This window comes from Capricornis sumatraensis, chromosome 8, assembly GCF_032405125.1.
Source record: "Capricornis sumatraensis isolate serow.1 chromosome 8, serow.2, whole genome shotgun sequence".
Lineage (NCBI taxonomy): Eukaryota > Metazoa > Chordata > Mammalia > Artiodactyla > Bovidae > Capricornis > Capricornis sumatraensis.
This window is the reverse complement of record NC_091076.1, coordinates 38210100-38235430: the sequence shown is the minus strand read 5'-3', so window position 1 is coordinate 38235430 and position 25331 is coordinate 38210100. Positions and strand designations below refer to the sequence as shown.

Below are 25331 nucleotides of genomic sequence, written 5' to 3'. Positions count from 1 at the left end.
TCCTGCTCATAAAGAGTGCAGTACTGCCCATCTCATCTGTGTGTGTGTGTGTGTGTTTATGGCTGTAAATGAATTTCTATTAAATTTTCTCCTTAGGATGGTAACTCTTTCCAAAAATGTTACTATTATTGTTTTATGTGTTTATAAAAGTAACACATTTCATTGTAGAAAATGGGAAAATTTAGAAAAGTATCAAGAAGAAATAAAAATCACTTATAATCATACCCCACAAAGCATTCTTATACACTTACCTTAATGCAATTTAAGACCTGTCATGACCCTTCCCTAGGGCTGCTCTTTAATGCTTAGCTTCTAAAGGAGGTACTCTCATTTTATACTGCATTCAGCGTCTTACAACTATAGCTCAGAATAAATGGTTGCTGGTATGCATGTGATTTATTATTAGATTAGGGTTATTTTTTTCCATCCTTAATTCCTTTCTGGCCCCTTTTCAGTTAGAGGCCAGAGAAGAATTATAGTTCAGCTCCTAGAGCCAGTTTGGAAAAATTTCATAATGGATAACATCAGTGTATGACTTTAGCCTTTATGAAAATGTACTCTATTGATGATTCCATTTAACCATTTCAATGAAACCATAAGATGAGTATGAAAATCATTGCCTTTTCCCTCTCTCTTTTTTGAAGTTGGTAAATAAATTTTATTTAAATAAATGTTCCTTGAACATGCTAGACACTGTTGTAAGCCCTTTATAATTAATTAACTTATTTAAACCTCATTACAATCCTATGGGGAAGGTAATATAATTACCTTCATTTTACAAACCAGGAGACTGAAGCAGAGAGAAGTTAATTTACTTGCCTGAAATTGCCCAGCTAATAAATGGCATAACTGAGATTTGATTCCAGGCTGTAACACTCTTAACTCATATGCAATTCCTGCCACCCAACATTATAGAAATAAGAATTGACAAAACTCAGTTCAGCAAGCACCGCATGAGCACCATCAGTGTGCCAAGTGCTGTCATCAGATCACTGCCTGGAGCTGGTGTTTGTGGGACCAGCATGTGACTATGGCACAGTACCCTGGTGAGGACAGGGGCTATAGTGTAAATAAAGGTGCTGTCTTAGTTCCGGCTACTGTGACAGAACACCATCCACTGGGTGACTTGGACAACAGACATGTATATTTTGCAGTTCTGGAGTTCAAAATCAAGGCACTAGCCATTCAGCTTCCCAGAGAGAGGCCCTTCCTCCTAGTTTGCAGACAGTCCTCTTGCTATTTTCTCATGTGGCTGAGAGAGAGAGAGAGAGCTCTTTTCTCTCCTGTCTCTTCTTTTTGGCCACTAATCTGATTCAATGAGGGCTCCACCCTCATGACCTTATTACCTCCCAATGCCTCACCACCATAGACCACCATCCTGGGGGTTGAGGCTTCAACATATGAATTTTGTGTGGACACAAACATTCAGTCCATAGCAGGTACCAAGGGAAGAGGAAGGGCAGCAGACAGAGGAGTGAATTCCATATGATGATAGACTATGTATTGTGCCGGTGCTTTCAAATATAAGATTTTCTTTAATCTTCACAAAAGCTTCATAAAGAAACTGAAGATCAGAGAAGTCAGGTAACTTCCCCAAGGATGCACAGTCAGCCACTGGGCCTAGGTCTCTCTGTAGCAAGACTAGATGGCTTTTCACTACCCCAACGGTATACTAGAAGCCCTTGACAAGTAAGAAGCTTTTATACATTTCAAATACTATACTAACCATTTTTAGTATTATCTAATATTCACCATAATTTTTCAAGCCTGTCTTAATATCCTAATTTCACCAGTCTCATGAAACATGAGATCCTAAGAGGTTAAGTGACCTACCCTAAGTCACCGAGCTAGTAGGTGGCAGATGGAGAATTCCAGTGCATATTTGTGTGATTTCTAAACCTGGGCTGTTAGCACAGAATCTCTCTTTTCTGAGATTACATAGTTTCTGAAGAGCCAAACTGGGATGTGTTCCCCTGTCTCTTAACCCAAGTCTCTATTCATTGCCCCACAGTGCCTGGGCTCTCAGATGGCAGCTTGCAGCTAGCATTGAGGAAGTGTTCATTCGCTTAGCTTCCCTGCAAGCCTGTGGCCAGTAACCTGTATGGTGTTTCAGTCCTCCCTGCAGCGGGGCCTGGGGGAGCGCAGGTAGAGCGATACCCAGCCCCAGATGCTGTGCTGGCCATCCAGTGCTGCAGGCCTGCCCTCATTGTGTCTTTGGCGGGAACCTGAAAACACCAGATGGGAGATGGGTAAGGAACAGAGGAAGACAGCTGGGCTCATTAAAGCATGGCCATTTGGTGCTCCCTGGAGATGCTAGATGTCAGAACTGATTGCTCAAATTTTGCCATCCTGTTTAAGTTTTCAGTATTTTGGTCAGTGACCAAACCAAGGCGGAGGGGATTATTTCTGCTTAAACAATCTAATTAATTGCTTGCCTCCTGAGTGTGAGAGAAGTATGTCAGTCCTTCTCATCACGAGTCAGTCTTTCCACACAAGTGACCCACCAATTCCTTAGGTAAAGATCTATGGTTCTTAACATCATGTATTCCTGCCCAAGGAGTCTCACTTAGTAGAACAGAGAAGGTGATGCTACACTTTTACATAGATTCCTACCAAGGAAAAAAGTCAGGAAATGGTCAGCAAGTTTTTTTTCAGAAACACTGGTTGTTTGGGCACGTCACTTAACTCTCTGAGCCTTAGGTGTCACATCCAGGTCAAGAACCAGTAAGCCTCTTCGATGATTCTTTCATTCAGTTACCAACGAAGATTAAGCACCTGCTATCTGCCCAGCTTCATCTTAAACCCTGGATTATCATGCCGATTATAGATAAGATAGGTAAGGTGGTTAGCATGCATCTAATACTTTTGTGCTTACTCAAATGATATACATTTTCCTTTCTCCAAATTTTGAGCTTTTGATGCTCAGAAAAGCACAGTATTATGTAGGGACCTAACTCTCAGCCCTAACTGATCTTGACAATAAACTGTCCACATGCATCCCAATAAGCACTACGAGAGAGTACAGGGCTGAGGCATGTGAGGAAAAAAAGATAAGCCACACCCCTTGCGACCCAGGAGAAAAGATTTGCAGAGACCCCCAAGAAGCAATTAGCATGGGCCTCTGGGATGGAAAAACACAACTATGGTTGGGGATGCAATAAATGTGAAAAGACTCCTGAGGAGAGAAATCAATCCAGTGTTTGTGATGTCAGATTGCAAATAGACATCTAGCTAACCTGAATTTCAGTGCTAAAAGCAAATTTATTCTGAGTTTTGAGGCCAGCCTGTCAAAACAGGTATTATGTCAGTGACGCAATGCTTGAATTTGGTTATGGTTTATTTAATTCAGGACAATCAGGATTTGGGATGCAAAGAAGGAGGGTGGTTATCATTTGTGAGAAAGTAGGCCCTGACTCCTAAGGAACTATATTGGTCTTGAATTGTGGGTGACCCTCTACAGTCTCTCATTGGGTAAGGGCAGTGTGGAAGGTCCTTAAATACTGTTTCCCAAACAGAATGCATGTGGTCAGACACTGTTAGGAGATACATGCTCAGTCCCTGTTTCTACCATTTTCTAATTTAGGAAGCTTTGAGTCTTAGCTTTTCCAGCCATAAAATGGGACTGAGAATACCACACTTGGTTATTGTTAGGGCCAAATGAATGATGTAAATGTGAAGGACTTTTTCATTAATAATAATATGTTAAAATTTCAGTTACCACTTATATCATCATCTTTATTACTCATGAAACTTCCACCCCAAGTAGAAATCAAAGCTTTCTGATTTCCTTCTTGAGTGAACCAAAATCTGCCACTCCTACAGTAAGGCTTTAATTTTTTTTGTTTAACTTTTTTTCATTGCTTGTTTGAAGATCAGTAATAAACCATATCACATATTAGGTGTGTTTGTGTGTGTCTCTATCTGTCTGCCTGTTCATCTGACTTAGTCTCTGCAACTCGTTTTAAGATTTAAGTGATGAACCACTAAGATGGCCTAATAGAAACATTTCTGAAGGAACATGGAAGGCATGAACTTAGAAACCAAGGGGGAAATGTTAGAATGCTCTATCTAAGCAATTCTTAGAAGAGAATGAGTTCAGCCTCATTTATGTTTGGGGCCCATGTGAGCTCTCTCACTTTATGCAGAATTTATTTTCCATAGACTAATCAAATAACCATGTACTCTCTGTGTGTCATTCTGGTATCCCCTGATGGACTGGTGTTTCTCATAAGTAGGCTGGTTAACACAGAGAAGCCAGGAGAAGGTCGGGGCTGTAACAGCAGTTTCAGAAGGGCCCAAAGAGATGAATACCGATTAGCATTTGCACTTGGATTAAAACTGAGAAAAGCTGAAGAAGCTCAGAGCAGACATTTTCACAGAGAGCATCTTTGCACTTTGCTACTTACCTTATGTGAAGTCGTCCTTGCTCTCCTCCCAACCGTTGTATGTTGGGCGCAGGTCGAAACTCTTGGTGGAACATACTGCTTTAATATCTGAGGTTAGATTTGAAGAATTTTGCTCATCTGTTTCCACTCAAATATTCTACTCTCATACCAAAATAAATATATTCTGAAACTCCATTCTGTAACTATAGAAACCCTGATCTTCAATGTGTTTCAGCTGGAAACACAAAATAACTCTCAAAGAGAAGTATGTTGTTAATTATTGATCTATGAATAGCTTAGATTTCATAAACCCTTAAAGTTTCTGTAGATTCAGGGATTTTTCCTCTCTTTTTTTCTTACCCCATTTTTGAAATTAGACCTACCCATATTTAAATAAAGAGTGATGCTAAAACAATGTAATTAATATTAATTTAGTTCAGCTGTTAAAATTTACTGAGGACTTGCTGTAATACTCTGAGTCATATGTGGAGTTGCCCTTGAGGAACATAGAGCCTTTTATGTGCAACTCAAAATAAACAGCACAGAAGGAAACAAGAGATAACACCGACAAAGACAGACAAACAAGTGTAGTGTGGCTTAGAGGACGGAACGATCATGCCTAATTAGACAGGCTCAGAAAGAAAATCGGAGAAATATCGAGCTTCTCGTTTCAACTCCATCCTCCAAACAGACACAAGACCTGCCAACTTTATTCTGTTAATGTTTCTCAAACTCTTCCCCCTCCTCCAATTCATTATCACTCCTCATCATTTCTTGCCTGGATTATGGCAATAGCTTCTTAATAGGCTTCCTGCTTCCCACTGTTCTTCCCTCCTCCGATCCATCTTCCTCCTCCCCCAGAGTCACTTATTTAAAATGCTAGTCTAGTCTATCATTTCTTGGCTTTGTAGCCTCTAATAAGTCGCGAGGATTCCCCAAGGGAAAGCCCCATGCCTTTAGTGTAGAGGGATCCCCTTTCTATTATAAAGGAGGCCCCACCAGCTCCCCAGCCTCATGGCCCGGTGCTGTATGTACACTGTATCAGAATCTTCCTGCAGTCTTTAGCTTGATTATAACTTCAGGTCATGGTACGTGTTGTGCCTCCCTTCTGTCTGGGAGATTCTCCTTGAACTTTTCCCACTGACAAGCTCTTTCTCACCATTTAAGTCTCACAGAAATGTACTCCTTCTCCAAGAAGCCCTCCCCATTGCTTTCCACTCCTTATCACCCTCCAGTGAGATGGATGTGCCCACTCACCTTGCTATCAGCAGTCTTATTGTGCAGTAGTATCTGTCTTTTTATGCCTCTGTCCCCTCTAACAAGACATTGCTATGCCTTCATTGGAGTCATGCTTTTTAATTTTTTTTTCCCCCAACACCTTACTTGATACAGGATAGGCTTTCAATAAGTGCTTGATGAATGAATGAAGGTAAAAATAACAAAAACTGCAGAGATGGCAGCAGAAGGACACTGGGCAAAGGAAAAGTTCAAGATTATAACATAATTGGTTTGAGGTAAAAGTAAACACCCCAGCTTTCTTAAAGAGAAGGAAAGAAAAATGAAGCAAACAAAAAGGGATATTAGGAGAGGAGAGTTTACTTGGCCTCCACTTTAGGTGTTCGTGTCTGTGGACTGTGATTTCTTGAAGTAGATTCTGATTGATTCAGGCATTTAAATAGCAAATATTAGGTTTTTATTCCTATGTGACGATTCAGTACATGTAACACAAAAATTGCAATGGATGTGTTAGCAGCTTAGAGATGTTATACCAAGACTTTTTATACTAACAAAGAAACACAAATATTTTAAAACATTTTATTTTATCTAAAGGATAAGAAGAAGAGGTATTCTTCATTGGATAAGGAATTTAAAGTCATATATGCCTTGCCATATGATAGACCCTTTATTTTCCATTTTCCTTAGGGTGGAAAGAAAGGAACGTGCCCGATTGAAGACAGTGAAGTTTAATGCAAAACCTGGAGTGATTGATTCAAAAGGGGTAGGTACAAAATAATTGAAACATTAAGTTCTCTAGGTTGCCATGGATTGAACTAAAATTAGCATGGAAGCTTTCAGTAACAGACAGATTATGGAGCTTCAAGACAGTAGATCACTTAAAAATGTTTTGCTAAAAGCCATGACGTGATTTCTGATGAAATAGATCTATAATAAATATACTAAATATTGGGGGTAAAGCTGCTAGTGATCAGCAGAAATGATGCATTATCAAAGTGATAAGATGACTATAGTTAAGAAGAAAAAAAGATAGTTTTGGTACTTTTATTTCTCTAACTTTTTTCTTTTAAAATAAACATTTTCAAAGGCTAGATTCTATAAAAGATGCCTGCTCATCATAAGATATATCTAACCCTTTACACATTATAAAGTTAGGTCAGTCGTCATGGAAACATACAGATGGATCATCTAAGTGAATACTTGGATTGTTGTGACAGACATAGCAAAGACGAAAATTAACAAATGAAATTTAGGGTTATGCAACCATCACCACAGTCAACTTTAAAATATTTCATCACCCCATAAAGAAATCCTGCAGTAGTCACATCCCTCTCCCCAGCCCTCTGACCTAGCCCTAGGGGACTACTAATCTACTTTGTCTCCATAGGTTTGCCTATTCTGTATAGTTCATACAAATGGCATTACATACTATGTGGTCTTTTGCGACTGCTTCTTTCACTTTACATAACATTCTCCAAGTGCCTCTGTGTTGTAGCATATATAAGCACTTCTTTTCTTTTCATTGCCCAACAATATTCCATTGTATGGTTATACTCATCTAAATGTATCCATGCATCAGTTAGTGGAAATTCATGTTGTTTCCACTTAGGGGCAATTATGAATAATGATGCTATCAACATTTGTGTACAGATTTTTATATAGAAATATACTCTTACTTCCACTGGGCATGTACTTAGGAGTGCAATTCCTGGGTCATATGATAACTCTGTGTTTAACATTTTGGGGAACTGCCAGACTGTTTCCAAGGTGGCTGTAACATTCTGCATTCTCATCGTCAGTGTATGAGGGTTCCAGTTTCTCTCCCTCCTTGCCAGCACTTGTTATTATACGTCTTTCTGCTTATAGTCCTCCAGTTTGGTCTGAAGTATCTCCTTGTGGTTGTGATTTTTTATTTCTCTAATTACCATTGGTATTAAACATCTTTTCATGTGCTTATTGACCAGTTGTATATCTTCTTTGGAGAAGTGTCTTTTCGGGTCCTTTGCCCATTTTTAAAATGGCATTCTTTTGTTGTTGCTGAGCTGTAGAAGTTCTTTGTATATTCCAGATATTAATCTCTTATTAAATATACACTTTCCAAATATTTTCTCCCATTCTATGAGTTGTCTCTCTTCAGAATGTATGTTGGTGCACAAATTTTTTTATTTTGATACTTACCTATTTTTTCTTTTTCTACTTTCTTTGGTATTATATCTAGAAAACCAAGACCATGAAGATGTCCATATTTTCTTCTGAGTTTTATACTTTTAGCTGTTACATTTAGGTGGTTGATCCATTTTGCATCAGTTACTGTGTATGATATGAAGTAGGATTGTAATTTCATTCTTTTGCACATGAATTATTTTCTTAGTTTTATTTTTTGATAGTTCATTGCAAATATATAGAAATGTAATTATTGTGTATATGAGCCTTATACCTTGCTGAATCCATTTATTAATTGCAATAGCTTTTTGGTGGATTCCTCAGGATTTCCTATCTACAAGGTCATATTATATATAAAAAGAGAGTTTTACTTCTTTCTTTTCAATCTAGGTGACTTTTATTTCTTTATCATAACTGATTGCCTTGGCTAGAACTTCCTGTATAGTTTGTATGAAAGTAGCAAACTGTTCAGTTCCTGACCTTAAGGGGAAAGCATTTAATCTTTCCTGTTGTATGATGTAAGTTGTGGGTTGTAAAGTTTTTTTTAATCTATTTTTAAGTGATAATACAAGAATTGTATTGTTGTATTATGAAATATCTTTCCCCACCTCTGCTTTCCCATTCTCTTTCTCTTCATATCCTTTCCTTTACTTTTCTGTCCTAACATTTTTGGCTTGTGAACCACACACAGAACCACAAGTTTAGGTCAACATTTGTCACCATGAAAGCAAAAAGAAAAGCTATCATTTCTCAGGACTTTTGAGCCCTAAACCACAACACTGCCCTTTGTATTTTTAAGCAGAAGTTTCACTGGGCAGCCCAGTCATTGACACAATGATTTTCATTCCCCTAATACATTCTGGTAAAAGGGAATTTATTTAAACATGATGTCACTCTAAAAAATAGTGAGGGAATAGGTCATCATGCATGGAAACCTTTCAAACAAATACTGTCTCCATACAAAGGGGTAAGATTTTTCAGTGATTCTTGGTGAGAATTTTAGGATAGATTTCCTGTTTGTTTCATATACATAGTTGGATATATAGCAAAGAATTTTCATTGAATACCTACCATGTGCCAGACACAGGGTTAGAACTTGTGAAAGATACAAAGGTAACACAGCCCCTTCCCCTCAGGAGCTTATAGCATCAGTGAGGGCCCAGATGCCTTTTCAATACAGACAAAACTTGTGTGTTGTGTTTTTTTAATCATATTGTTGAATACGACTAGGTACGAGCCCATGAGTAGAATATAAATCCTAGGACTTGAGTGGCTGCTGAAGGAGAAGCAGAGATCACGTGGAGAGGGAAATTCTGAACTGAAAGTCGTGAGACTCGGGTACCTGAGTTCTGGTGTCAGTTTATCACTGAGGCGTCACTGCTCTTTGGACCTCATTAGCAAAGAAGCAGCTTTGAACTATATCAGGGATGTCAAAGAAGTTTTACCTCCTGTGTACACTGATTGATGGCCCTACTAGAAAATGTGTTGAAAATGATTCTGAGGCCATATATGACCTCAACAGAAAAAAAAAGGGGGGGTGTCATGATTGATGTCATGCCTAACACACTATTGAGAATTGTTCTCTGCTTGAGATCCCTGGATTCAGTGATTTTTAAGGTGCCTTCCAGCAGTAATTCTCCATGAGCCTATTAATTAAAAAGCAATAAACCATAGTTTCCAAGTCCCTACAAAAATAGTACATCAATGAGAAGATTCTCATCCTGAAGTAGAACGTAAAGGACAATAAGAGAAAGACAGGACAATTAAGACTGAAGAAAGGACAGACCCACTCACCAATGGAGAGTTAAGAAAGTCAGGAGAGGCCACTCACTTTGAGCCTTGGACAAAAACTACAGAAATTAGTCATTGTTACAGAGGCCTCAGTCTCTGAGACCCAGGGGTAAATGCAGCATAAACTGAAAAGGAAAACTGTTTGAAATGAGGAAGAGGATGGGATATTTAAGTAACATTATCATCAGCTAGTGTCGACAGAACATTGTGAGTTGTTGGGGATTCAGGGTGAGAGCCATGGGGACTTCTCTGGCAGTCCAGTGGCTGGGACTCCATGCTTCCAATGCAAGGGGCACACGTCCGGTCCCTAGTGGGCTAACTAAGATCCCGCATGCCATACAGTGTGGCCAAAGCATTTTTTAAAAAAGGTTTTTAAACAGAGTGAAAGCTGTGGCCACTGCCCTGGAGGATCTTAGAATCAATTAGTATGTGTAAAATGGGCTGTGACAAGAGCTTTATTAATAGTGTGTACAAGAGCTATGGGGATTCGACTTCATGAATGTGGGAATGACTAGAGAGCACTTCATAGAAAAAGAACTTAGAGTGCTTGAGTTACTTTTCCTCAATTATGAATTGAGGAATTATAAATATAGCAATTATGAATGAATAATTAAACATTCATTAATGTTTGAAAATTGAGTTCTACAAAACATTAGATACTAGGCTAGGTGCCTCGTGGGGCAGCCAGATGATTAAAAAGACAGTCTTTCCTACTTCAGAGCTCATAGAAAGATATATAAGCAAGCAAACAATGGCAACACAGTATCACTGACGATCCCTGTGTGTGTGTGTGTGTGTGTGCGCGCGTGTGTGCGCACGCTCAGTCGCTTAGTTGTGTCTGACTCTTTGCAGGCCCATGGACTGTAGCCCACCAGGCTCCTCTGTCCATGGGATTTTCCAGGCAAGAATACTGGCATGGGTTGCCACTTCCTGCTCCAGGGGATCTTCCCAACCCAGAGCTCGAACTCCTGTCTCTTGCTTCTCCTGAATTAGCAAGTGGATTCTTTACCACTATTGCCACCTGGGAAGCCCAAATTTAGCGAATTAATGTCTATTTTAAATACCAGGAGATTGTGCCTCAGGAAGATTAACTAATTTACCTAAAATCACACAGCTAGTAAGTACAAAAGTCAGGTTTAAATTCAATTTATTTTGACAGTAGAACATTTGCCTTTCTCATTTCTTCACACTATCCTTTCTTTTCTTGGAAGTCAGAAGAAGGAGAAAGCTACTAATTATGACTTGGATAAGGGAGAAGTCTTCAAAGAGAAGGTACTATTTGAGTGAGATTTTGAAGTTTGAGTAAGAGTTTGCCACACATAGGAAAGAGCACAAACATGAAGGTGGGAAGTATAGGCATAAGACCTTGCAGATCAGAGACACCAGGTGGATGGTGAGGATGGTGTGGTGGGAGTTTTGGCTAATGGGGCTGACCAGGAAGATCTGGAAGGTTGGGAAGTTTGTGTGGAAAGGCTGGCTATGAGCTTTGAAGCTTACTGAGTTTGGAGAGTATCCATGAGGAAATCTGAGGCTCTCCATTCCTAAATGCCCATTTGCTACAAATGAAACACCATGTGTCTTCATGAAGTCTGTGTCTACACATGGAAAGACAAGAGGACTATTGTGGCAGGGATCCACATAATTCCAGTCTATAACCCATAACCAGGCTCAAAGTGGCCATCAGTGTGAATAGATCTGCTTGAGAACCACCTCAGTTCCCCAGATCTCAGTGCACCCAAGCTTTCCTGAGAATGTCCATTAAATTTCTAATGCATCTCTGTTCAAACTAGCCTCTGGTGAAAACTTAATCACCACCTTAACTTCTTTCACTGTTCTAAGTTTTTATCAATTTTCTAATCAGCCATTCTATTATTTATTGAGACATTTAAGAATAATCTTCAGAATCAAGCTCTTTTTCCATTGAAAAATCAGTGGTATTTAGTGATTTATGCTGTTTTTTTTATTTTAAAATCTCAATAATTTAAGGAAGGAAAATACACATCTGAAAGAATATAAAAGAATTATTATTAACATTCTTACTAAATAATCAGCAATGTGCAATTATAAGGGTCCCCTTTGCATTGTAAATCCTTTCTAAAATAAGATAGGCTACAAATAAATGACTAGTCCTTTATCCACTGGCTGGTACGAAACAGAAATTAGAGATGTTATTCGAAGTGTTGATAGTAGGAGTACCATTGTAAAAACCTAGACAACTTACATCTATATCTCTTAATCAGCACAGCAAAACTTGAAGGGACATCATTTATTCCCTTTATAGATTTGAAGAAACAGGCTTGGTGAGGTGAAGAAATCTGAACTCACATCTAATTGATTCCAAAATCCTTAATCCATTTACTATAGCATAACTCTCTCCCTTATTAAGACCATGTCACACTTGTGCATTTTAAGCAAAATGAAGAAATAAATTGAATTGGGTTTAGCTTTGTCAAAAACTAATTTGTACAAAAACTTAAATTCTGAAAGGCGGAAGCTGATTTTTTGATGAAGTGCATCTTTCTGTATGAGAACTTTTCCGAAGGGAGTGTGGAGTCTGCACACTTTTCTCTGTTGTGGTCTACCAGAGTGAAATGAATTCTTAGAAAACATGTTTATTCAGTTATTTAATAAACCTTCATTAGGTGCCAATATGGGCTTCCCAGGTGGCTCAGTGATAAAGAATCTGCCTGCCGATGCAGGAGATATGAGTTTGTTCCCTGGATTGGGAAGATCCCCTGGAGAAGGAAATGGCAACCCACCACAGTATTTTTGCCTGGGAAATCCCATGGACAGAGGAGCCTGGCCGGTTATAGTCCATGGAGTTGCAGTGAGTCAGATATGACTCAGCAACTAAACAACAACAAAGGTGTTATTGCCTATACAAGGCAGCTTTCTGGGCAGTGTGGACCAAGATGAGTTAGTCATGGTCACTGCCCTAAAGGAGCAGGGCTACTGGGGGAAAGAATGGGTTCCCCCAGGGAGGAAGTAATTCATACCAAACAGGAGGGATGGGAAACTTGCTCTGAAATTCAGGCTCCTCTGAACTTGATTCTGGCTTAGAAGCTGGAGGAATTTGAATTGGGGAGCCTTGAAGGATTAGTACAATTTTCAAGGGATGGGCAGTGGCATAGGAATAGGATACAGGACCCGTAGGAAGTGGAACATGGTTGCTTCCATTGCAAGAAGCAGTTAGTGAAGAATGAAAGGCCTCAGGAATGCAAAGTGACTCAAGTCAGTTGTAGTGCCTTATATTTTCCAGGAAACTTGTACTTTATCCTGTAGACAGTGAATAATTTTAATGGTTGTGACCACACCCAACCTAGTGATTTTCTCTGATTTTCCACCCTTAATGTACCTGAATTGCTGCCCAAACTTACTCATCTTTGGGCCCCTAGCACAATGTCTACCAGACACATAACTGGCTTCTCCTTCCACCCTGCTTAGAGGAAAGGTAAGTGAATGATCAAAAATAGGTTTCCAAGAGATCAATGTGGCAACCATGGGAAAGAGAGATTGGAGGGGACAGAGACCAGCAGTGGGCAATACTGAGATAACTAAAGCAGTATTCTGGGTGTGAGATTCTGAAAATCTGAATTTAAAACAGTGAAAAAGGAAAGGAGAAGAGTGTGGCTGAAGAGATCAAAGAGGACCATCCTCCTTGGACATCTGACCTAATATTCTGTTTCCTTTTCTAAAGCCTTGGGCTCCTTTTCAGAGGGGACGTTGACTGGGAGAGATGAGTTGTTGTTGTTATTCAGTCTCTGAGTCATGTTGACTGTTTGTGACCCCATGGACTACAGCACACCAGGCTTCCCTGCTCATCACTATGTCCCAGAGTTTGCTCAAGCTCATGGCCATTGTGTCGATGATGCCATCCAACCATCTTATCCTCTGTTGCCCCTTCTCCTCCTGCCCTCAATCTTTCCCAGCATCAGAGCTTTTTCCAGTGAGTCCTTCCAATGAATATTTAGGGTTGATTTCCTTTAGGGTTGACTGGTTTGATCTCCTTGCAGTCCACGGGACTCTCAAGAGTCTTCTCCAGAACCATAGTTTGAAATATTCAGTAGAGAGGGGTGGGGGCAAAGATGGAGCTATTGGTGACAGGATCCTGGCAATCTCCCTGAATCACACTGGAGCTGGCATTAAGAAGTCTCAGTTCTGTTTCATACCCTCTTGGAAATTTCCATACAGTCATTGGGTCCTACTATGTCATTTACAGATGAAGAAACTAAGAATCATTTTTCTGGAGCACACAGAGTTAGTAGCAGAGCCTGCCGTCAAATCGTGTATCAGAAAAGTGACTTGACAGTTAGTGTTTTGTCAGCAATATAGGAATTATGTTTGTTTCCCCAGGATGAGTTATAAGGGTTGCTTTTGTAGCAGCTTCAAAGTGATATTTTGAGTTTCAAAGGAAAAGTCATTTCTACCCTCGAAAAATGAGGAAACTTCTTAATAGAGCTAGCTTTTGGATGGCCAGAGCCCAGGGAAGAGCTCAGATGTCCAGAGTGACCTAGGGATTCAGAGAGGTGGGGTGAAAGGAGGAGCATACTGCCTCATACTTGCCTTTGGGAAGGCAACATTTCCCCTCAAAGTTCATAAACTCAATAACGGCTGCCCCTCGAGTTGTTCATTATCACTCCCCTCCTCCAGGCCCTCTGTCAGTTTCCTCGTTGGACTTCCTGGCACTGGTCTTTCTCCTCTGATTCTTTCCCTGTACTGCATGCAGGGTGGTTTTAACCAGGCTAACATTTTTATTTAAGGAACCAAAACAGAATTGTGTCCAGGAAATTCTTCAGTGTCACCAGACCAGCCCAGTCTGGGAAGAGAGGCCAGCTCCCTACATTTCCTTTGAATGTGATCATCACATCTGTCCACACCTTGAGCTCCCATGTCCACTGAGAGCCATGTGATTCTCTGATTAAAGATATACAAGTGGCTTTTCTGCAGGTGGTTCTCAGAGGGACCTACAGTTGAGTTTCATTCTCTGATATATGTAAGGAGGGTCCCTCTCTCAACTTTGAAAGCCGAACTCAACGAACATTTTTTTTAGTGAATAAATACACATGCTTTTACTTATTCCCCATAGGTTATTTATTTGTCAAGTTATTAATGAGGAAACTACTAGTGTGTGGAATGGGATAGAGAATAAATCATGTTCCTTATATGCATATTTCTTGGGTCACCTCCCTCCTAGCTCTAAGAACTACATTGTTCAACCAACCAAGTTAATCTACAACCTTATGTTACCAAATTTAGTATAATTTACAACTGATAAAATCTGTCCACTACACATGTGTGCATATTCATTTTTATAATATGTTTTAGTTTGTTCAGGTCTTTTACCTTAATTATGTTTTTAAAACACTTTTTTAATTTGGTTTTGTGTATGTTGACTCTTGAATGGGTTTGATCAACCTCATCCCCAGGAGGAAAAAAGTACAAAAGTTGTAAATTTTTCAAAATACTTTGAAATCCAGTGTTATTTTCCCTGCCTGATTATGTTAGGCTCACATTTTCACTTCAGGAGTGTTGGAAGGAATAATTCACTTGCTCATGGCACTTTCTCCTCTCTGATGATTTCAGTTCTGTGTTTTAGGTTTCAGTTTAACAGACATTTGCTCAGGCTATACTGGGTGCCACGTACCAATTTAGGCAATGAAAGTACACCATGAATAGGACAGGGTTCTAGCCTGTAGGAATCAGAATATTCTGCAGGTGCTCAGTCGCCTCAGTCGTGTCCGACTGCGACCCCATGGATTGTAGCCTGCCAGGCTCCTCTGTCCATGGGATTTTCCAGGCAAGAGTACTGGAGTGGGTTGCCATGCCCTCCTACAGGGGACCTTCCCCACCCAGGGATGGAACCCGCATCTCCTGCAGCTACTGCATTGGTGTAAATACCACTGAGCCACCTGAGAGGCCCTATATTCTGCAGGATTAACAGGTAAGTACATAACAAATAGAATCTTCTAAGCGCTGAATGGGAAGTGAGGTCAAGCTACTGTTTGAACTCAGATCTGGAATACTTAAGCCTCTCTTAAAGTGCGCAGGCAAGTTCTCAGTGGAGATAATGCCCCATCTGAGCCTTGAAGGATCAATAGAATATAGTGTAAAAGGATAGAAAGACTCGTGGAGGCTGAGGGGAGGCATCTAAAGACAGGAGGCAGCCCATTGTGTGCAGGGAAGCCAAAGAAGCTTTGTGTGACAAATACAGGAGCTTAAGTACAAAGTTACAGGTGTCAGCCAGGAAGGCCAGGAGGAAGTCAGGACTCAGATCTAACCCAGATGGCAGTGGAGAGGCTTTGGAGGATTTTAGAAAGGTTAGATTAGAACTTTAGCAGGTCACTCAATTTATTTTGGAATAAATTTCCTAAAGGAGGCAACCCTAGACAGTTGGAGTCTATTTTAATAATGGGAGAGATGGAGACAGCCTGACCTAGAACCACAGAGTAGCAACAGAAAGGAAAGAAGAGACCAGAAAATATTTAGCAGGAAAAAAAAAAAAAAAAAAACGTAGCCTAGGGCACCTACATCAGCATCAGCTGAGACTTAAAAATGGATGCCAAACCTCAAACCCAGCCCTGTGGACTCAGAATCTCTAGGGATAGAAGTTTATAGTCTATGGGAACTTGAATAAAATTTGCATCCTATTGTTGTGTGAAAATTGTATAAATCTTAATTATGTTGAATTGGTTCATGGTGCTTTTCAGGTCTACGATATCCTACTTCTCTGTATATTCAGTTAATTTTTGAGAGTTTTATACTGAAACTCCACTAAAAATCTTAGTTTATCTACTTAAAAAATAATTGTAATAGAGTGGAACTATATGTAACTTTATTCTGTATTTTCCAAGTCTTGTGTAAATGTGTTATCATACTTTCAAAATGTAAAAAATAAAAAAGAAAGAGGAGAAAAAGAATCTCTAGGGATGGAGAGTCAGGAAAGTTGCTTTTTTACCAAGTTCCCGGGAAAATTCCATAGACTTGCTAAAATTTGAGATACACAGGTGTAGGGAAACGGTTTGATATCACACAGAATAGTCAATTTCTATCAGAGTTATCATTAATATATCTAAGCTTCAATCACCAGATATATAAAAATGGGAATCATATTAAAAGAAATAATATATGTTAAGTACCTAGAAATATCAGTCAGCCTCCCTCCAGCCATGCACATACACACACCGTGCTGTGTAAAGAAAGGAAGGGAGAGTTGGCACAACCTTGCCCGACACCTGTTGGCACAGGGGTGTTTTTTGACTGTGTGCTTGCTGACTTTATATTGGGCAGGAAGGTGGAGTTGACGGCAGACTGTCCTCCACTCCTGTCCCTGCCATTGGCTGAAAATCAGGATTGTTTCTGAGTTCTCTATCATACTGTACAATTACCCGTGGAAAATTTTAGAACAGACTCAATCAGTGCTTGTTGTATTGGAGAACTGCCACGTTCTATTCAGTACACAAATTACTCTGAACACCCGTAGACTGCCTTATGTTCTTCTACAGTTTCTTTTTATAGGCATTGCTCATTTGCTCCATAGAAAAATTCTTAATATGCCCATCTTACAGATGAGATAACTGAAGTTTAGAAAGGGTAAACAACTTACCCAAGCTCACAGAGCTAGTAAATGGCAGCGTTGGGCCTTGTGTTATGGCGTACTACATGAGCAGAATAAAATAATTAATTCCTCAAGGCATTTTAGTGAAAGTAAGTCACTCAGTCATGTCTGGCTCTTTGCGACTTCATGGACTATACATACAATCAATGGAATTCTCCAGGCCAGAATATTGAAGTGGGTAAAGACTTTCCCTTCTCAAGGGGATCTTCCCAACCCAGGGACTGAACCTAGGTCTCCCGCATTGCAGGCAGATTCTTTACCAGCTGAGCCACCAGGGAAGCCCAAGAATACTGGAGTGGGTAGCCTATCCCTTCTCCAGTGGATCTTCCCACCCCAGGAATCAAACTGGGGTCACCTGCATTGCAGGCGATTGTTTACCAACTGAGCTACCAAGGAAGCCCCAAAGCATTTTTATGTATGAACTAATTCTAGATGTTATTAGCATAGCTAATTCTATCTATTTAATTATTGATGCTAAGGCTAAAGAAATATAAATAAGAGATGTATAATTTGTGGCTATATAAATAACGAGTATAGTTTCATCAGATGAAAACACTGAGCTTTTGTTCAATTTTCTTCCTGCTGTTAATTCTGAAAATTTGGCTCGAAACCATTTCTACTTTGTGGGGGGGGGGGTGGTATTAATGAATCAATTCTAATTCACTGCAGGGTTTCCTTTAATCTGACTCTTTAAGGTAAAAACTCAGAGTCACATTTTACAGCTTGTACGTTTCACCATGTAAAACCTTTTAACTCTCCAAAAACTAAAACATCAATACTGAAAGATAAAGATGTGGAAGCTACTGTCTAGTCATCTGACTTCCTCACTATAATAATTACAGCCAGAATCTCAGCAAGCAAAAATAGTATATATCTTGTCTCTTTTCAGCTGTATACGGTGTTTATATGTGGGTAGAAAGTCTTTTTCTTAATGGCAGATCACATAATGTCTGAAAAGTTTCAATAACAGCTTCCAGTATGTTCCTAATATTCATTTAAAAATACCTAATTACTTTGCCCTTTTATTTAAAAAGTAGTCACTGAACTTAGGCTGTCTTAGATTGTATTCTTAGCTATGTGATCTGGATTCAGTAGCTTCTCCTTCTGAGATTTTGATTTTTTAGCTATAATAAAATCTAGAAAGTAGATTGCAAGTTCCTTGAAGGCAGGGAATATGATTTATTTAAGGCTTAAATAGTTCATGACACTTAACCAATAAGAGGTAAATAGTGAGAATAAAGAGGGTGATATATTGGGAGAAATGGTATATGAATTAGAAGATATAGCCTACATGTTTTTATTGTAGTTTGTACATGGAGAACTGAACAACTTATTTTTGCTTTTAAAGAAAAGTTCTCTTAATCTTAGTGTTATTTCCTTCATTTCAATAGATAGGTTTTAAGTATCCCTTATGTGCAGGAAACTGCTTTGACCACTGAGTTGGGGACACGGGCCCCACCTCTGCCATCCCAGAACTTACTTTCTAGAACACAGACACACACACACACACACACACACAGACACACACACACACACACACAACAATATAGCATGTGGTGGAAAAGTTTAGTAAGAGATGGAAAGAGCCTTAATGGAGATTCAAAGGAAAAGGAGGACCAGTCTGAGTGTAAACAATTAAGAAATGGTTCCAGGAAAAGGTAGCATTTTAGATGCTGAGTAAGATTTCAGCAACTGTAGAATAAGTGTGGGCTTCCTTCATAGCTCAGCTGGTAAAGAATCCACCTGCAATGCAGGAGACCTGGATTCAATCCCTGGTTTGGGAAGATCCCTTGGAGAAGGGAAAGGCTACCCACTCCAGTATTCTGGCCTGGAGAATTCCATGGGGTCGCAAAGAGTCGGTAAGACTGAGTGACTTTCAGAATAAGTGCAATTTTTACATTTATGAAATAGTAGAAGCAAAAGTAAAGTAGTGAAGTATATATGACAACTGAAGAGTACTCTATGTTTGATTGGATCATAGACTACAGACAGGGGAGCCTTGGGGGAGTAAGGTTGGAAATGTAGTTGGACCCCCAGATTAGAGGGCATTCCTTTAAAAATTTCAAGGAGGCTGTTCTTCAGGCTCTGGGACACCCTTAAAGGCTATTAGGACAGAATAGTGACAGGATTTGTTTGTGAATAAGGACATTGACTCATTGCTGGTGGGGTGAATGGTGGGTACCTGGGAGGAGAGAGTAGAATCACAGGGCACCTTGGGGGAGGTTGCTGGAAGGACTCAGGTCGCAGAGGCCTCACACTGACAGAAGGTCACAGATGGCAACAGTGGTTAGCAGAGAATGTTGAAAATGTCATCTGTGAACATGTGGAGGATCCCAAATGAGTTACTGATTGGTAGAGATAGGGGTACAGGCAAATTATGCAAAATAACTGTGCCCACAAGGCTGACAGTGGAAGGGAACATGAACTTGGGGGAATGCAGACTAGAAATTTAACTCGTGTGTATGCTTTTAGGCCCAGCTTCAAGCCAATATCTCCCGACACCCCACCTCAACACGGTAGCCTTCCCTTCCAACACAAATCTCTGGCACTAAACAATTGCCATTGTGCCGTTAGAAATTGGCAGTTTATGCATGATACCAAAATAACCACTGAGTTGAACTGAAAACCAACCCAGGGAAGATTCAATAAAACTGTCACTAAAATAAACCTTTTTGAAAAAAAAAATGAAACCAATTTTGGACTGATTGCCAGGTTAAAAGCAGAAAGGCGTTGTAATAAATCTGCTCCTCCGGGATTAAGAAATCCTTCATGAAGCATTTTTTTCCATGTGCCAAATAATTGCAGGTCTTCCCAGGTGGTGCAGTGTAAAGAAAATGCCTGCCAATGTAGGAGACACGGAATCGACCTCTGGGTTGGGAAGATCCCGTGGAGGAGGAAATGGCAACCCACTCCAATATACTTTCTTGGAAAATCCCATGAATAGAGGAGCCTGGCATGCTACAGTCCATGGGGTCGCAAAGAGTCAGACATAACTGAGCACACACATGCACACACACACACAAATAATTACAAATATATTCCTTAGGTCTAGACTTTTATCCTGGAGGCATTTGTTATGATGATGACTTTATTATTTGCTCTTACAAAAATGTTACCTTCTCAAGGTAAGACAATAAATAAAAACAATACAATTGGGTATAAAGAGAAAAGCAAATAAACCCGAAAAAAACTCTCTTTCTTCACTTAATCCTACTATGAAAGTTCCACTTTCCATATGTAAAAATTAATATCCATATATAGTCCTGAAAACAAATCATAATTAATAGCTATAGTAACAGAGGATAAATGGAAGAGAAGAAAACTAAATTGATATTTTTTATACTGAATCATGTTATATAAATGTTTTGTCATGCTTTTTGCCCAAATAATAAATGCATTTGAGGGTTTTTTTTGTTTTTTTTTTTTAAGAAATTCTTCATGGATGAAAGTAAAAGTCTTAGTCACTCAGTTGTGTCTAACTCTTTGCGACCCCATGGACTGTGGCCCACCAGGTTCCTCCATGGGCTTTCTCAGGCAAGAATACTGGAGTGGGTTGCCCTTCCCTTTTTCCAGGAGATCTTCCCGATCCAGGGATCAAGCCCAGATCTCCAGTATTACAGGCAGATTCTTTACCATCTGAGCCACCAGGGAAGCCCTCTTCATGGATACTAGTAGTAAATCTTCATATTTGCAGAATCTTTGATATGTTATTCATGTCACAGATAAGGAGACAGGATTAAGTGACCTGTCTATAGTCACACAGCCAAGTGCTATCCTTTGGAGGCACATGAAGATCGTTTCAGTTATTTAGAAAAGGTTTACAAGGTGTCTTTCATATCCAGCACTGTGCTAGGGTTTGGAGGAAACAAAGATGCATGAGCCTTTGTTTGCTCTTGGCAAACATCAGATGGCCTGGGAAGGACTGGGGTTTCCTTGAAAATGTATAGTTCTCTGTAAAATGGGCTAGTCAGAGGGGTCTAGCAAACTTGCTTCATTAAGATGTCAGATAAACAAACAAAAAGAGACAGAGTATGAAGAATGTTTATTCAAATCAAAATTACACTTAAAAAAAATCTATGTGTAGCCCACTTATTATCTATCATAATGTAATAGGCTCCATGAACCTCCCACTTACCACGAAGGTATGAGACAATGAAAAGCATATCATGGCCGAGGATTATGATCCATCAAACTCTGTGCACTTGGGGTCCGTTCAGAGTAAAGGGGGACTTACTTAGAGCGTGTGCTCACAATGTGTGTAAACATGCACTTTGTGCACTGCTGACTGCTCAAGAATAGCAAGCATTATTAAAATTAAATGTTAACTGGCAAAAAAAGGGTAAAGGGAAAAAAGTTCCTCTTCCCATGAAGCAAAGGTGTTTGGTATACATGGGTACCCATGAGGAAGCTCAGGGAAGCACCCTCTACTTGTTGGTAGTGATAAGATGTAAAGCAAACAGTTACCATTCATTTACCAAGTTCTGGGCAATTTGGCTGACCCAGCTACCAAGTGAGAGCTTTCTCTAATTTATTGCAAGCACTTGTCAGTCTGAGTTAGAACCTACCTTACTTGAAAAGAAGCAAAAAGCTTGCAGAGTGCTGTTTGCCTTTCATGTTTTGACAACTTCATGAATATTTGTAAAGATTTTGTTACCACTTGTTGAAACTAGTGTTCAGGCATTTTTGATGTGAATGGTTGTTCTTGGAAGGCCCCAAGAAGCCACCGTTTCTCTCTGTAATTGGCTTGTACTCACCTGTCACGAAGAATTAACACCTTAATGAATGTGGAGCCCGTGTCTGATGTGAATGATAGCGCCCGTCACTCCTCGTTTGTGCAGACAGTGTTCTGTGAACACCTCCCATGCCCACAGGCCGTTGTGGAGGTGACATGCTGGGACACAAGCCCAGCTTACAGTCAGAAAATAAGTACATGAATTTATGATTGCTGCTCAATGCAATCATTGCTCTGTAAAAGGTAAGGAGTTTTCCCCCAGTTGATCCTGAAGAGCAGGCTGAATTTCAGTGTTTACCACCTTCTCAGTAACAGGCAAAGTTCACATTTGGTAAATAAAGGATTTGACTTGATCAGTATTTCTAAAATGTGATAACTGTATAACAAGCATTTTCTGAAGGTTATTTATAAGCCAAGAAATTTTGCAAAATAGATTATAAGAATTTTTCTCATTAAAACTTCCCAAAAATCCTATGAGGTGAAACCTACCTTAGGTACCTTTTTTAAAGAAAATAATCCCTCTTGTCCTGCCCAACCCTGAAGTATTGACTAAAGCCTTCATGATGATGTTCCCTAAATCTATGTAAGCATAAAATTAAGTACAAACATCTTATGCTTATAGCTCTTATCATCTATAGGTAAAATAAATTTACAAATTAAATGTCTTATTTATTTAGCATTTATATATATTTAAGCAACAAAGTTCAAAATCATAGCATAAAGGTGATTGACGATATCTCAGTACTATTAAATCTTCACCCACAGCGTAAACATTCCATGGAGGTTTGAGTTGTACATTACATGCTGGGTACCATAGGTGGAGACTCAATTCTCTCACCACTACACTCACCGAAAAAAACCACTGCGGAGGTCCCAACTCCTCGCTCTGACCCCTTGGGAGTTGTCGAATGAATAATTACAGACCTCATTCATCATACTACAGGTGCCCTCCCTGGTTGAATCCAAACCTAACGGTTCTCCTTGCCTGCCCCCCCCTCTGCGGCACTCAGCCCTACCCACCCCCCGCACCGTCTGCGTGTGTTCCTGGGGCAGCACCTCTACCCAGCCCCCATCTGAGTTGAACTGTGCTATTTTTATTCATCTGTGGGCTCAGAAAACCAAGGAATAAGCGTTTTGTTTTGTTTTGTTTTTCCTTTTCATTTAATAGTGACCAAAGTGCGTAGGACTTTGATGGGTAGATTTTGTGACTTCCCTGTCAGCCGCAAAATTCTTCTCCTGCAGAATTTATAATCCAAATACTTGAAGTGGTTGATTAAATGACAAAAGAATGGTTTCTTGACTCTATATGTGACTTCTGCAGAAAAATGTGTACTGTGCATTTCGTGCTCCATTATTTCTTCAGTAGAAGCAAGCCTTCAGAAGTATCACGTGTAACTGAGAGGCGCCCAGGGCAGGCGAGCTCTCTGTCTTTCCTGCCATTTCACTGAGTTCCACCCTCTGCTCAAAACCTCCACTTTGTCCACAAAACTTGTTACGGTAATTCCTCAGTCCTACAGAACTGGGCAAGGGTGAGAGGAGAAGAGGCGGCCTTGCGCCCCCTGTTGGGCATCCGCCCAAACTGAGTCTTGCTGTTTCTCCACCTGACAACCTCCTTCTCCATGAAACCCCAGCTGAAATGGTGCCCCCGAGCTTTCTCCAGCCTCCCCAGCGGCCTCGCTTGCTGTAAATAACTCCATCACAGCAGTTATAACAGTGTGCTAAAGATTTGTGTGAACTGTGAGCTCCTTATTTTGTGTTCCCAGGATTGGTTACGGCCACATTGTTTCTGAAGGGACACACATAAGGGGTGGGGGTGGGGTGGGGGGTGGGCGGTGAAACTCATCCCACATAAGGTTCAGCAGGAGCCAGCCTGAGACAGTGAGTGTTTGCAATTCCACTTCCCTGGGGGTGGGGGTGGGGGTGCGGAGTTCATTTCCTAGTTTGCACCAGGCACTTTTGTCATTGGAGCCTTGAATATAATGTTTGGCAAAAACAATAAGAGCTTGTGGTATAAAAATAATTCTTTGTTGAGCACTCACCATGGCTATTGGAGAAGACAACGGCAACCCACTGCAGTGTTCTTGCCTGGAGAATCCCGGGGACGGGGGAGCCTGGTGGGCTGCCGTCTATGGGGTCGCGCAGAGTCGGACACGACTGAAGCGACTTAGCAGCAGCAGCAGCACCATGGCTATATATGCGTATGTGCGTGCTAAGTCATTTCAGTCGTGTCCGACTCTGCAACGCTATGGACCGTAGCCCGCCAGGCTCCTCTGTCCATGGGAATTCTCCAGGCAAGAACACTGCAGTGAGTTGCCATGCCCTCCTCCAGGGCATCTTCTTGACCCAGGGATCGAACCCGCATCTCTTACGTCGCCTGCATTGGCAGATGGGTTCTTTACCGCTAGCGCCACCTGGGAAGCCCCCAGCCCATATATGCCTGGTTGGATTGAGCAGCAGCCCGTGGTGGGGGCATTAGCATGTCGCTCCTTTGAAGCCTTCAGTAATGGATATTGCTGTTGAAAGTAGCATCGTCTACTAGAATATGCACTCTTCGGCCTCTGAGATGAGGGTTAAGAATGAGTAAAGACAACGTTTATTAGATGCTGTTTCCTAGGCACTGTGCTGAGTGATGAATGTGTATTTTCTCACAAGTGAAGCATGCCTGTTCGATGAACCATGTTCCAGACAAGGTGCAAAGGTGCCTCCACTTGAACCAGGACAGTCGCAGGAGAGATGGAGAAAAATATGACAGAAATCCACAAGGAAGGGATTAAGGAGATGGCAAAGTTCCTGGTGGATATTTAGGGGAAAAATTCCTCCCCACGCTCGAGAAACATTCTATTTGGCCTTAAAGTGACAATCAATTATAGTGACAGACTCACTCAGAGATCCCTGGTGTCTAGTACAGAAATAACAATGAACCTGCTGGGCTGTGACATGAACATGAATAGGAAAGAGGTCTGTGTGTGTATAATAGAGAGAGAGAGAGCAAAGGAGAGGGAAGGAGGGAGAGGGGAAGAGATTATTCTTAAAAGGAAATGCTGGGGGTTTGAAAGTATTTTATTCCTTTGAGGTGTGTTTATATGTTTTCATGGTTTTAATCTCTGCCCTCTAAAACCTGAGAGGAATTCAAATCTTAGCCAAGTGAAAAAATCTGTATTTTATCAGCTGCTATTCAAAGGTTAGCAAGCAGTGTTCAATTTTTTTCTCTCCTCAAATAATGAACCATTGAGAAACCCTTAGGCCACTCATATCTCACCTTAAAGCCACAATCTGCTTCTCTGATGAGCCCCACGTGTTAGAAAACATGATCTGCTAGCATATAACATATGAACTGCACCATAAAGGAAATATGAAGATGGAAAGTGCAGTGAGGGCTAGGCAAAAACTCCTAAGACACAAACCACCT

The 25331-nt window shown here is 40.4% G+C and overlaps 1 protein-coding gene across 11 annotated transcripts in view; it reads left to right on the top strand.

The window, feature by feature from the left end:
- The window catches only part of DLG2 (discs large MAGUK scaffold protein 2), a 1427929-nt gene that overhangs the window by 1355227 nt on the left and 47371 nt on the right, over positions 1 to 25331 (top strand). For all 11 annotated transcript variants that reach the window (XM_068976931.1, XM_068976935.1, XM_068976933.1 and 8 more), the window contains one exon: positions 6309 to 6384. In XM_068976931.1, coding sequence (XP_068833032.1) covers positions 6309 to 6384 — 76 coding nt within the window. The remainder of the gene's footprint in view (positions 1 to 6308; positions 6385 to 25331) is intronic.